This window comes from Pseudoliparis swirei, chromosome 9 (genome assembly GCF_029220125.1).
Source record: "Pseudoliparis swirei isolate HS2019 ecotype Mariana Trench chromosome 9, NWPU_hadal_v1, whole genome shotgun sequence".
Taxonomy (NCBI): Eukaryota; Metazoa; Chordata; class Actinopteri; order Perciformes; family Liparidae; genus Pseudoliparis; species Pseudoliparis swirei.
The window spans coordinates 5,170,658-5,183,190 of NC_079396.1; the positions used below are offsets into that span (position 1 = coordinate 5,170,658).

At 45.8% G+C, this 12,533-nt stretch overlaps 1 protein-coding gene across 1 annotated transcript; it reads right to left on the bottom strand.

Moving 5' to 3' along the window:
* Positions 1–239: 239 nt before the first annotated feature.
* brpf3b (bromodomain and PHD finger containing, 3b) lies at positions 240–11,997 on the bottom strand. The gene is made up of 13 exons (XM_056423303.1): positions 11,668–11,997; positions 9,076–10,632; positions 8,766–8,928; positions 8,474–8,605; positions 7,408–7,536; positions 6,493–6,805; positions 5,035–5,325; positions 3,770–4,366; positions 2,756–2,837; positions 2,582–2,670; positions 2,321–2,415; positions 1,920–2,074; positions 240–1,409 (listed from the first exon to the last, which is right to left on the bottom strand). The coding sequence occupies exons 2-13, from the start codon at positions 10,608–10,610 to the stop codon at positions 1,226–1,228; spliced, it is 3,765 nt and encodes a 1,254-aa protein (XP_056279278.1). The 5' UTR covers positions 10,611–10,632; positions 11,668–11,997; the 3' UTR covers positions 240–1,225.
* Between the last annotated feature and the right edge of the window lie 536 nt (positions 11,998–12,533).

A 12,533-nucleotide genomic window follows, 5' to 3' on the forward strand; every position in this document is an offset into this window, starting at 1 on the left:
TCCTTTAGTGGTATTCTGGGCACGTCCAACTGGTGAGGGGCCTCGGGGTCGACCCGCAACACGCTGGGGAGACGATACATCTCGTCTGGGCCGGGGAATGCTTCAGGTGTGTTCACGGAGCCCAGACGCTACCGGCTGAGACAGAGAACCAACCGTCTCCGTCTGCCGGTGGGCGCCTCCTCGGGCCGGAGCTCAACTTCTCCTGAATGCACCCCCCAGCTTTAAAAAGAAAAACTGTAAAGTATCCCAAAAGATTTTTAATAGAGCATTGATTTTTTCCCAAAATGTGGAAACACTTGTTTTGACAAAAATATTTGGTTAGCAGGTAAAATATGTATGTATTACAAGCTTATAAAAGGTGTATTTTTCCATTTGATAAAATGTGACTCTTGACAATAAATAGGAGATTCTGTGGGTCAACAGTGAGCCATGGCGGTTGGAAAAATTACCACCAAACCAAACGTGAACTTTATCTGCTAAATATGTCATCTGCAAGTTCTTTTTTTTTAAAAGGTCATTTAAATAACACCGGCTTTCACCAATATAACTTTATTTCTATAGTTCTGTATCCCATAAATAAATTATTTCTCTCTGTATCAAAAAGAGAATTCAAATATAAAGAATTGGCTCATTGAATTGTAAGTTCTGAATGCACGCACGCACACACACATGACATCAAAGACAAGTCAAGTACACAGCAGCAAGTCAGGAATTATTTCATCTTCACAAATATACACAGCCTCGCTTAGCCCCTTGAGGGTTGATTGAAATATGCATTTTTTTTTAAACGGCAACATTAAATGACACTGGGTTTTGATAATAAACATATGTACACAAAGTGTGCCGTTATAATATACAAGAGTCTTTGTAAAAGATTAAAATGCAAAAAAGCTATGGTATAAAAGATGGCAGCGATCCATTCGTACGTCGAATCTCTTTTCGGACAGTTTGATTCCGCGGCAGTAGCGTTAACATTTGATCCAGACACACCGGTTCACATCCAGTCAGCGTGGACCTCGACACATCCCTCTGAACGTGGGATTTAATGCTCACCGACCGCACCGTGTAACTTTATCGAGAGCTCAGACACTAGTGGTTTAGGAAGGTACTACAGTCCAGGACTCAGTTATTATTCCACTGGCTGTAGGACCACCTGCAGCTTTAAGACCAAAACAGAGATGCATAGTTGACAGTGGGGGGGGGGGGGGGGGCTCGCCAGCGCCCTCTACAGGTAGTTGGAGGCGACAAAGCCGTGGCTGTGGCTGACTCGGCTCTGGTGGATCATGGCGCGGTCGTACGCCACCTGGACAGACTTGCGGACGCTGGACTTGCGACCCTCCATGATGCGCAGCTTGTCCGCCGTGTCGTCGACACCCAAGGCGGTCACTTTGTCCCGTGGGAGCCACTGCCTGCAGTTCCAGAGACACAGACACTGCTTAGAACCATTTGCATCAATAAATAATTATATATATATATATTCACATACTTCATTCATCCCCAAGGGGAAATGTAAAGAAAAAGGCAAAAAATAATGAGCGTTGTCTTATATTCCGTAGCAGCTTGACCTCATGGTATGTATGTATATATTATATATATATATATAAAAATATATATTATATATATAAAATGTTACAATACATATATATAAAAATATATAAAATATAAATAATATATATCTATTTATATATTAAAATATATATATATATAAAATATAAATAATATTGTGTAATATATATATTAAAATATATAAAATATAAATAATAGTGTATAATATATATCTATATATATAAAATATAAATAATATTGTGTAATATATATATATATATAATATAAATAATATTGTATAATATATACACACACACGCATATACATACATACATATATACAAACACGCATACATATAGGCGTGTGCCCCTCACCATGTCCGCTTGTTGTCAAAGAAGAGCACCAGGTAGAGCCTCTCATTGGCCTCCTCCTGCCTCTGCTCCCCCAGACAGAGCACCTCTTTGGGCGGGACAGGGATGGGGACCCCGTTGTGCAGCATGCCCTCCTCTGGCATCTCCGGGTCGATGATCTGGAACCAACAGTCAAGAAGATCCGTCAGGTCCGTTTCTAGTGCTGCTCCCTCTCACGCGCCTCTGGTCCCAGGAAGCTCCTCATTCAGATCCAGATGTGGTTTTACATCACGCTGAAACTCGCTCACTCGAATCTAGTGAGTTTGGTGAAAACTGCCGACAAGTATCCAAAGGGAGCTACGCCATCTGTTGACGGCTCGTATGAGATGACGCGTCGTGAACGTTTAAAAAGAATACGGGCTTACCAGAGCAGGGAAGGAGGGATATCCCCGACACTTGGCCCACACGAGCGCTAGGGCCTCCAGCGCCGTCCCGTCCACAGACATTAGACGTCCGATGCCTGCAAAACAGAAACAGGTGGTGACACGGTTTCCAATGAGGAAGTCAGTGCTGCGTTTTGAACTGCAAAATGTCCCCGACGCCGAGAGAAAAGAGGATACTGACGGTACACAGCGGAACGAAACTCGGCTGATGAAATAAACACGCGTTTAACAAAACAATCATACCAGCATAATCAGAGTCTCCATTGACGATCTCCAGAAAGGGAACTTTGGAAAGAGCTGGTTTCCCGAGGCTTCGTTTGGGCGGCGAGCTCCTGGAAGACAACAGTGTCACCGTCAACGTGTCGCCACGCGTGAACACATCGCAACCAAAACAACCACGGCTGCACCGCGTCTTACATTTCTTTGTGCAGGACCGGACACGGGCTGTATCCGGAGTCGGACCCGCCGTCTTTGTGCTTGTCGAAGCCGTTGGTCAGGCCTGAAAAGCAAAAAATGAGAACAATCTCAGAAGACGCAAATTTTTAGAAATAATATTGTTTCCCAAGTTTAAGTGTCAGGTACTTTATGTTTGTTTGTTGGCGACCTAAATTGCCCTTTAAATAAATAAAAAAGTTGATATTTACCTTTGCATTGAAAATGCGGAAGGTTATGTTTTGATCGGCGTGTATTTATTTATTTGTATGCGTGTTATTCGCGAAACAAAAAAAGTTTTAAACCGAATCGCATGAAATTTGGTGGGATGATTGGTTATTATCCGGGGACCATTTGATTAGATTTTGGGATCGATCGGGTCAAAGGCCAAGGTCAAGGATAGGTCAAAATCTTCTTTTTACCATAGCACGGTCAATTGTTATCCAATTGGCATGCAACTAATGCCAACATGTTCATAATTCAATGCCCAATCTTGTGATATGCGCTCTACCGAGTGCCCGTTCTAGTTCTTATATGTTTTACACAATGAAAAACAGCCTGGGGTCAAATTGTACAGGACATTGAAAACCTATCATGTGAATTTTACATTTTCCCAGTTGTCCAATACATTTTGAAAAGTCATGAAATATGAAAAGAAAATGATGTCAATCATTTTTTAGAGACGTTAAACCTTGAATGGGGTCAAATTGACCCCAAAGGTAATAGGAGGGTTGAAAACAAGTGCTGATCCGTGATCAGTGAACAGTATTGACTCCTCACAATAAAGAATGAGAAGAAGGGGATGCTAACATGATGGATACAAAAAAATATATGGATAAAGACAAATTGAAGACAGCTCTTCTATGGATTTAAAGCACGATTATATTTCCCCCATGTGGACACATCCCACTGATGGTCTTCTGTGCCACAGGTCGTCAGTTCTCAGGCTCAGTGTAGAGCATCGTGAACTAATGTAAGCAACAACATAAAGCCTCTCACCACTTTCCAGTGTATGATGTGGCATCTTGTCCAGCTCACTGTCTGAGCACATGTATCGACTGGGGGTCCACTGATCATTGAGGGTGGGGGGTCCGGGACTTTTCTGCGGGGTCTTAGACGGAGTGGATAAAGGTGTCGAGGACGGGGTGCTGGCTGCGGAGCTGGGTGCCGTCGGGGCGTCGCCGGAACCGTTGTCCTGCTGCTCCTTTCCGCTCAGCAAAGGTTTGTCCCTCTCTCTGAACAGCTTGGCTCCATTCTTCGCCTTTTTGAACAATACGGAGGTCCGTCGTCCAACTCCCCCGGGGGTGGGCCGCGGGGGGCCGAGCTCCGACAGGCCGTTGGCCACCGCCTGTCCTTCGCTGTGCAAAATGGGGGGCGGCGGCGGCGGCTCCCGTGCTTTAGTGCAATTCATGTTCTCCGCGCTGAGGTCCGGGAGGTCGCCGTCCATCTTCAGGCGCTTGCAGACCCAGCTGGGGGACCGGGGCGCCCCTGTGATTGGCCGCAGCGTGGGAGGTTCCAGGGGGGCGTCGGCGTGTCGCGGAGGAGGGGCCGGCCCGGTCAGCTCCAGTGTCGGGGGCGAAGTGGATTTGAGTTCATCTGGAAGAGAGAGAGAGAAAGTTTTATTTAATTTTCCGTCAGCATGCATTTCAAGTGAATGTCCATTGAGCATGTCGTGTGATGCGGCGGTGTCGTATTCACACTGGAATATGCTGTGTCACTTCAGAATGGTCCCATCTCACTCAGTTTAACCGGCTCAAAGGGAGTTGAGGTATTCTAGAGTTACGGAGGACCTTACAGAGACGAGTGAATCGATAACTTTGCTCTCACAACTGGACGCCAGCAACATGACAGTATCTTTAGGACTCAGCTGGTCACCTCTGCGGTAGCAAGAGCCTGGACTAGCCTGGAGTCAGACGTGGGATGACATGGCATGACTGTACGTGGCCAATGGAGAGTGGTGAGTCCATGAGAGTGATGCAGAGAAGAGGTGCAGACACAGAGTGCACTGGGAGAGAGGAGTTGTGAGGCAGCCATGGCTAACGAGACTCTGTGGGACCCTACTTACTAGACTGGAGACAGTGGGGTGGTTGGGGTTGGTGCGTGGGGGGGGACCCTGGCTCAATTACCTGAGGACAATGTTCCGTTAGCTCATGTTCACAACTGGTCTCATTGAAAATAAAGAGGCTTTCAGAAAAAGAAAAAGAAAAAAGGTTCATGCAGGCAATGTCACACTGTTTTAAACGTCAAGTGCTTTCATCCCCCACCTTTGTCCGAGGTCGACAGGCCGCGGTCGGCCTTGGCACCTTTGTCGTCATCTTCCTCCTCTTCCTCCTCGTCGTCGTCGTCATTCAGGTGTCCGTTGTGGAGGCTGGAGCGGTGGTGCTGGCCCTGCCTGTAGCGGATGCTGTTGATCTCGCGGCGAAGCAGGCGGATGCGTCGGGTCCGGGCGCCGCTGCATCGCATGGAGGAGACAAAGTCCATCTTCTCCAACAGCTCCTTCAGCTGCTCCTCCACCGTCATGTGGAGCCGGTTGTCTGGATCCAGCACACTGTCAACTGGACGCAAGGCGGAGGGGTCAGGCCGAGGCGGACGGGCATGTTCCACGAAAGTACAAAAAAACATTGGAGTTTGATACTGATATGTTTTTAACTGACAGATTAGCTGAAGAGCAACTAATGCGCCGCACAAACGAGAAATTAGATCCCGTCTTTCTTCTAAAAAAAAAGAAAAGAAAAAAAAGAGAGCAGAGCCCAGTCAAATTTATTGATCATGAACCAACTCAGAACCGCCAGAGGTCGAGTCTGTCAGCACTTCAGTTTGCCCTGTACTCTGTCCACAGACACACTATACTGCAGTTTATTGAGCTACCTAGTTACATCATCAGTATGAGGTGGCTTAACTAGCAACACAATAGTGGATAGAAGAGTCAGAGAAACTCAAACACAGATCCAAAACTAATTCTGAAATGATGACCCAGTTGAATATATAATGGCCCTCCCTCTCCTGCCAAATATCATACCTCATTCAAATCCATCACTTCCCAGAAGATAGTGTCAGAATCCACGATACACAAACGAGAGCATTATGCAAAGTAAGGCATGCAACCACCTCATTAACTGGTGGTGGCCACACTATTCTGCCGTGTCGCTGATTTTTAGACATATTCAGAGAAAAAGAAAAGCATCCGCATCCCATATTTAGACAAACTGGAGACATTTCTGGAGACGTGTCATTTGGTTCTAAGAAAAGCTACTCAGTGTGCGTCTGGAAGTTATTCCGAAGTGTTTTATAAGATTTTGAGCGAAGATGGATGGGTTAAATGAGACTTGGATTCAAATTTATGTTAAATCCAAGTCTTTAGAATTTGAAAACGGATGTTTTGGGATATAGACCCCCCCCCCCCGGTTTGCTTCAATTCATCAAGATGTTTCATCTTTTTATTATTTATAATTTCTATTTAGGTACTCCCAAATATAACTCCCTTTTATTCATGTCCATAATAAAGAATAGCACATCTATTTCCATTGCATTTAATCAAATTTGAGAGGCGGTGTATTAACGTATCATCGTTGAGTAGGAATAATAAAAAAGTATTGGTAAAAGGTTTCTTAAAAATAGTACAGAAACATTTACTCATAAGAAGGTTACACACAGACCCGTATCTAGAGTAAAACAGATGCGTGTGGTCACATTTCCTGTCGCGTACCCCCGTTTTGACTTACCGTCCTCCCAGGTGCAGCTGTAAAAGTCTCGTTTCTGCGGCGACTCCGAGAGGTGCATGCCAGTGCTCAGGTCCAGGCCGGTGTTGGTGGCTTGGCGTTGCGAATGGCGCAGCACGGCGCCCCCCAAGTCTCTCAGACGCAGCGCCAACCGGTGGAAGACCGTGTCCTTGTCGTTGTAGAGGAGGCAGTTGGACACCATCAGGTTGAAGTCGGTCTCCAGGTCAGCCACCGAGTGGTAGACGTGACCCTCCAGCTTCGCGCGCATCGTGGAGAAGTCCATGGGCTGGCTGATGAACTCCAGGTAGTCGGGGACCTGAGGGCCAGACAACAGAACTCTAAAAGTTCATGGAGGACCAGACACATATAGGCAATTCAAACGCAAACAAACTGGACGGATAGAAAAAAAGTTATATATAGGGGGGGGGGGGGGGGGACTCTGACAGCTTAGATGGACATGAACCTCTTTCAGTTAAATGATCACTGAAAAAGATTACAAGCTTTAAGAAAATTTGGTTCTTTGACACAAAGTAAAAAGGTACCTAGAAACTTTGGGGGCTGTTAACTCTAACCCGATCATTTTGGGATCAAGTGAATTGGTGAATTCAGTAACTATGAAGCCTGTTTTCTAAATAATTGCAACGATGTCACGTTCAGAATTTTGCTACACCCCTGATTTGCCCCTCAGACTTGCCTCTACGTCGACCTATAGGGTATTTACATTTACTTTCAAGATTCCCAAGATCGACTCAAGGGACACCGAGAATATCATTTAAATACGATCAAAAGTGTGTGTGTGTGGGAAGGGGGGGGGGGGGAGACCCTTCTGGCACCAACAGGCACCACTTAACGACTCTATACAACCCGGTTGCAAACATCTGGTCTCTGAAGTGGGGTTGTAACAGTGAAGTCTCGCACCTCTTTGATGTCGACCGGCTCTTCAAAGATCTGGGCCGTGTCCTTCTCCTGTAGTTGGTCCAGAGTGGAGCGGAGCAGCACCAACACTGGGGTCAACTTCATCTCCAGAACCTCCTGGTGAACTTTGACCTGCAGTCGTCAGAGGATGTTCATGTGACGTCAACACACACATTTCAGAAAGAAACATTTTGCAGACTTCCGAGAGGCCAAAGGGAAGAGGAGCCGCGGGGAAACGACACTGGTGAGCGGAAATGTTACCTAACCGTGTTTTTCAAAAGAAACTTCATCAAATCCAAAGATTTCTATAAAAGATATCCTCGGCCAACCAGACTATTTTGCAAATTCAGAAGATTTTAACATCCACAGGCAGTCCAGCTCATCATCTGTATAATTGATGGCCGTTTCTTTAGAAAGGGGTATCTGTCCCCCCCCCCCCGACCACCATCTGCCACAAAGCTCCGTCCATTCATAGCAGCCACCTGTTGGTGTTGTTTTACCACTCAGTTATAGTAAAGGGATTGTATCACGTATAAAAGAGAAACACATACTCTCTATAGGACAGGCAAAGAAAAGTGTGACTACAATTTGAAAGACCTATCATTTATATTCTTTGGATCCTCAACACTTCAGATTGGAAAGACTGCATTCTGTAGAACCTACAAAATTAACCCAAAATAATTTAGCTAATTGATTAATCAGTGAGTCATTTCTTTTATGAATTTCGTCTTTTTAAAATAAAAATCTTTTATTTCGGCTTCTTAAAGGTGAACATTCTGGGCTCGCTTTACACCTCACGACAGTAAATAGAATACGTTTGAGTTGTGGACTAAACAAGATATTGTGAGCTTTGGGAAATACTGAGCATTTTTATTTTAAAGATCAAAAGACAAATTGATTGTGAAAAAAAATGACTTACAGAATAATCAACAATGATAATAACCGTAGTCGTCTGTACATTGATCTTCATAATATCAAAAGGGTAAAGGAAGAAGTTTAAAGCTTGACAGTGAAATGCAGTAAGTCGCCACTCTTTGTAAGCATGCGAGATGCGTCCCGCGTACATCACCTGCTCTCGTTTGAGTTTCTCCCTCTTGCGGATGAGCTCCACCAAAAGCCGCACTTTCTCCAGACCATGCCGCAGCTTCTGCCAATATCTCAGCGCTTCTCTTGCGGCAGAAACCTTCTCGTCCACCTCGGGCTACAAAGTACAAAACATCTTTCAATGGGTCAGCACTCAATTGAGGCAATCGATAATTTCTTCAAATCGTTTGGGAGACAGCGGCTAAATAACTTCACAAAATGTGTTCTCACCAGAAAACACCACGAGTCAAAGAGCTAAGACTGGAACGGTTTCTTACCCAGACCGGTTCGGTAGTCCTTTGGATATGGACGCTAGAGAGCAGATGCCGGACCAGCGGCACGCCGTTCCTCGACTGACGCTTCAGTAACCAGTAATTATGCAGCCGATGTATGAACGGTTTTTTTCTCTGAAAGAGGATTCCTTTGCAGATGATGTTCAGCCTGTACAACGGAGATAGATGCAGGCTGGTCTCAACGGAACTAACATTGGTCCAGGAATTTCCACCTGACATTGTACACTTATTTATATTGGTAAAAACATACAGACGCGCAGCATTTTATTACATTCAAAATGAAAGACGGTCTAACCTGCTTGTGGGTATCTGAGGCACTGTCACTTGTGGTGAAGCGGTGTGTTGTTCTGTCGACTCGGAGCCCTTCTTCCCTTTCTTTTTATCCGACTTGGCATCGTCTTCAGACTTCCGGCCTTTTTTCGGTGTTCTCGGGCCCTCTGTGTAGGCGCTCCGCCCTCTGCTCGCCCTCCCTCTGCTGCCCACCACTCGCCCTTCACCGTCATCTGAAACGGCCTCTTGTCCCGGTGGCGAATGGGCCTCGCAGAACGCCGTCTTTTTAACAGAGAACGTCGTCCCGTTGACGGTCGTCTCTCGCACGGGATCGATCTTCATGAACAGGCCGGCGCGCTGAGCACACGTGACGTGGAACGCGGTGTAACAGTTGGCCTTGTGGCACTGGATCGATGCGCCGCGGCCCTTCTGCTTGCACAGGTAGCAAGTCAGTTTCCAGCGTGCCGGCGGGATGTTCGTGACCCCTTCCACTGGTTCCAGAAACACTGTGTTGGCGAAGCAGACCTCCGGGATCCAGATGGCACAGACCACATGTGCCCAGAGGCCGTCGCTCGTTTGTTTGAAAGCGCCGCCGCGGTTCGGACATAGGACACAGTCGACTGGCTTCTGAGGGGACTGAAGGCAGCAGCGGCACAGCCACTGGCCCTCGGGGATGTAGGGGACCCCGTAACACTCCTGATGGACGGCCAGGTTGCAGGAGTCGCAGAAGAGGATGACATTGCTGTTGAGGCACTCGTCATCCAGGCACACGCAGCAGAAGGCATCGTCGTCAATAGCGCTCTGAGAGGGCGCCCGGCTGCGGGCTTCCCGGTACGCCTCCTCCTCCATCCGGTCGACCAGCAGCTCAAAGTAGTCTGGCGTGACCGCCGAGTAACCCTCTGTCGTCCGGCCGGCATTGACCATCTCCAGCCAGGCGGTGTCCTCGTCATCCATGTCGTATTCAGCCTCATCTTCCTGCTCCTCGGCTAACCGCTCAATGTAACGGTAATACGCCGTGGGCAGAGGAGGCGCCTCGACCGGCGTGAAGGTCTCCAACACGTGGAACTTAGGTTCAGGTAGGGTCATGTGCTGATGGTGTGATTCGTTAAACTTTTCAGGGGATGGTGGGTGAGAATTGGGGCAGTGGTTCTTGGAAGGCGGTGGCGACTTGACAGAGGGGCATTTAGAGTCTTTCCTGCGGCCCCGGGGTGTGATGGGTTTGCGAACCGTTTTGGTGCTGCTGGTGGGAGGTGATGTCTGCTCACTGTTCTCCTTGTTGCTGTTACACTCAATAATGTCCTGAGCCATCATCTCATCCTCAGTAATGACCGCCAAGGGTTCCAGAATAGAAATGCGATGAAGCCTACCATCCAGTTCCACCTCGACCACCTTCTGGGCCTGGGAGTAAGACAGGGTTTCTCTGCTTGGAGACGCTTTGAGGCTGTAAGGGGATAGGGATCGATGGCGGGCACCTCTACGCCCGCCGGCCGTCCCATTGGACTTCCTGACATCAGCTCCATCCCCTGTGGCCACCTGGCTTTTTCGACGTGGCTTCCTCATAGACCACGTCACACTTGACCTCCTGTTGTGACGACAAGGAAATACAATAATATAAGAAATTATTCTTGTAGAGTGTAAATAATAATAAATATACACAAGCATAATACTTTTTTGGTCATAGAGTGAATTGTTAAAATGTTATGCCATATAATACCACTCTTGCGATCGTATTTTGTTGATATTGTTGGCTTATGTTATCTTGATTGTGTAGTAATCTTCTATTCTTATCTAGCAAGCATTGGACAGCCTAATGTCTTCTCAATCTAATTCCTTTACTGTAACAATGCAATAAAACTAAGGTCTTAAGATGCTTTATTTAGTCAGTCAGTGCATCCCTGTCTGTGCACTGCATTTAAATGCAGTGTTATTTGGCAGGTCACCATCACCTGTGGTGTTAACATTCCTACACACAGCTCAGCTCGCCAAACTATAATTTACTCAACCTAATGAGGTAAATGCGTTCACCAATGTACTGACAGCTGACGTAACCAACTGTGAGAATGACGGTGACTCCACACGGTCAATAAACACACGGTCAGAAAAACGACATTATCTCTCGATTATATGGCAACTACTATCAGTGCGAGCCGACAGCCAATCAGCTTCCAGTACGGCGTGACTGATCCACTCCAGAACCAATCAGCTTCGAGGAAACCAGCTCAGTGCCCTTATTTCAGGAGTAAAATGTCAGCCATATTTACAGTTTTAAACACAACTAAAAGCTTTTCTTCGGATTCAATATAATGTATAGTTCTGTAAGTGAATGTTAAAGAGGTGCTTCACGTTCTACTCTTGTCAAACGGGATGAGAAAGGCCCAGCGTCGTGACAGTACTTTTATTCTGACATAAAAGTATAGTTAGCTAACTTAGTTAACGTTACAGATATCACGAGCTAACCTGCTAACTTAAAAAGATAGGCAGAACTAACTTCAGCTGCCTTCTTATATTTAAACGTTGACAAGGTGCAGAACATGTTGCCATATTAATAATTCATAAAAAGTAATGAGTCGCTCTATAATTAAAAAAAACAGTACGAAGCAAACTTAAGTCATCTTACCTATTATGACAACTGACTTGACACAGGTAGCTCGACAGCCGACAGTCTGGAGCCGCTTCTCCAGCAATGGTTGCCTGCAGCAATGGTTGCCTACAGTAATGGTTGCCGAGTCAGCCGCGTTACTTGCTGTACTCTCGAAGCTAACAGCTAACTACCAGCCAGCTACAGTTTTCTGGCACAGCCGGTATATTTCTCTATTTTATACCGCTTCCGTTTTTTTTTTACAAGGCGTTTGGAAGGCAAACAGTCAACCCCGAAGGTTTACTGAGAACACGAGGAATATTGTTGCATTAATAAGCCGAGAAACAGCTTATTGTCGATTAAATGTTGTAGAAGGAGGAATACTAGCATCCTCCGGCTAGCTGGCACTTTGGAGTCCTGAGAATGTGCTAAATCGATACTAGCCCGAGAAAAAAAACATAGAACTTCCGGATACGCGTTTCAAAATAAATTGTTTTCAACGCGTCACATTTAATACGACTCAGAAATAAATTGTATTTTTCCCTCCTCTATCAACATGTCCTGTTGTAACACTTTTTATTGATGTGTTTGATCTATTCCATACACTTACAGGGAATATCGCCTTCAGTGTTTGTTGATTTCAGCGGTCTGGTTTGTCTTTAAATGAGAACATCCTGAATAGACTTACAAGTCGTATATTTCCTCCTGGGGCATTCTTAAATAACTTAATTGAAAGAATGGTTCGCTTGGTTTTCAGTTTTGATAAATCATAAAGCCATGCAAAATTAGTTGTCATTCTTCTTATGTTTACGTACTTATGTATTGTTTTATTTTGACGACGAATTTACTCACTTCCGCTATTACAGTAGCCTGTGGACTAACGTTACCTTGACAGCAGCAGTTTG

Bases quoted from the DNA above. Each gene is read 5' to 3' on its own strand.
- brpf3b (XM_056423303.1), bottom strand. From the start codon at position 10,610: ATGAGGAAGCCACGTCGAAAAAGCCAGGTGGCCACAGGGGATGGAGCT. The intron at 4,367-5,034 runs GTGGGGGATGAA...TCTCTCTTCCAG, and splicing joins CCTGTCGACCTCGGACAAAG to ATGAACTCAAATCCACTTCG. The intron at 2,671-2,755 runs GTAAGACGCGGT...GTTGTCTTCCAG, and splicing joins CCGGTCCTGCACAAAGAAAT to GAGCTCGCCGCCCAAACGAA.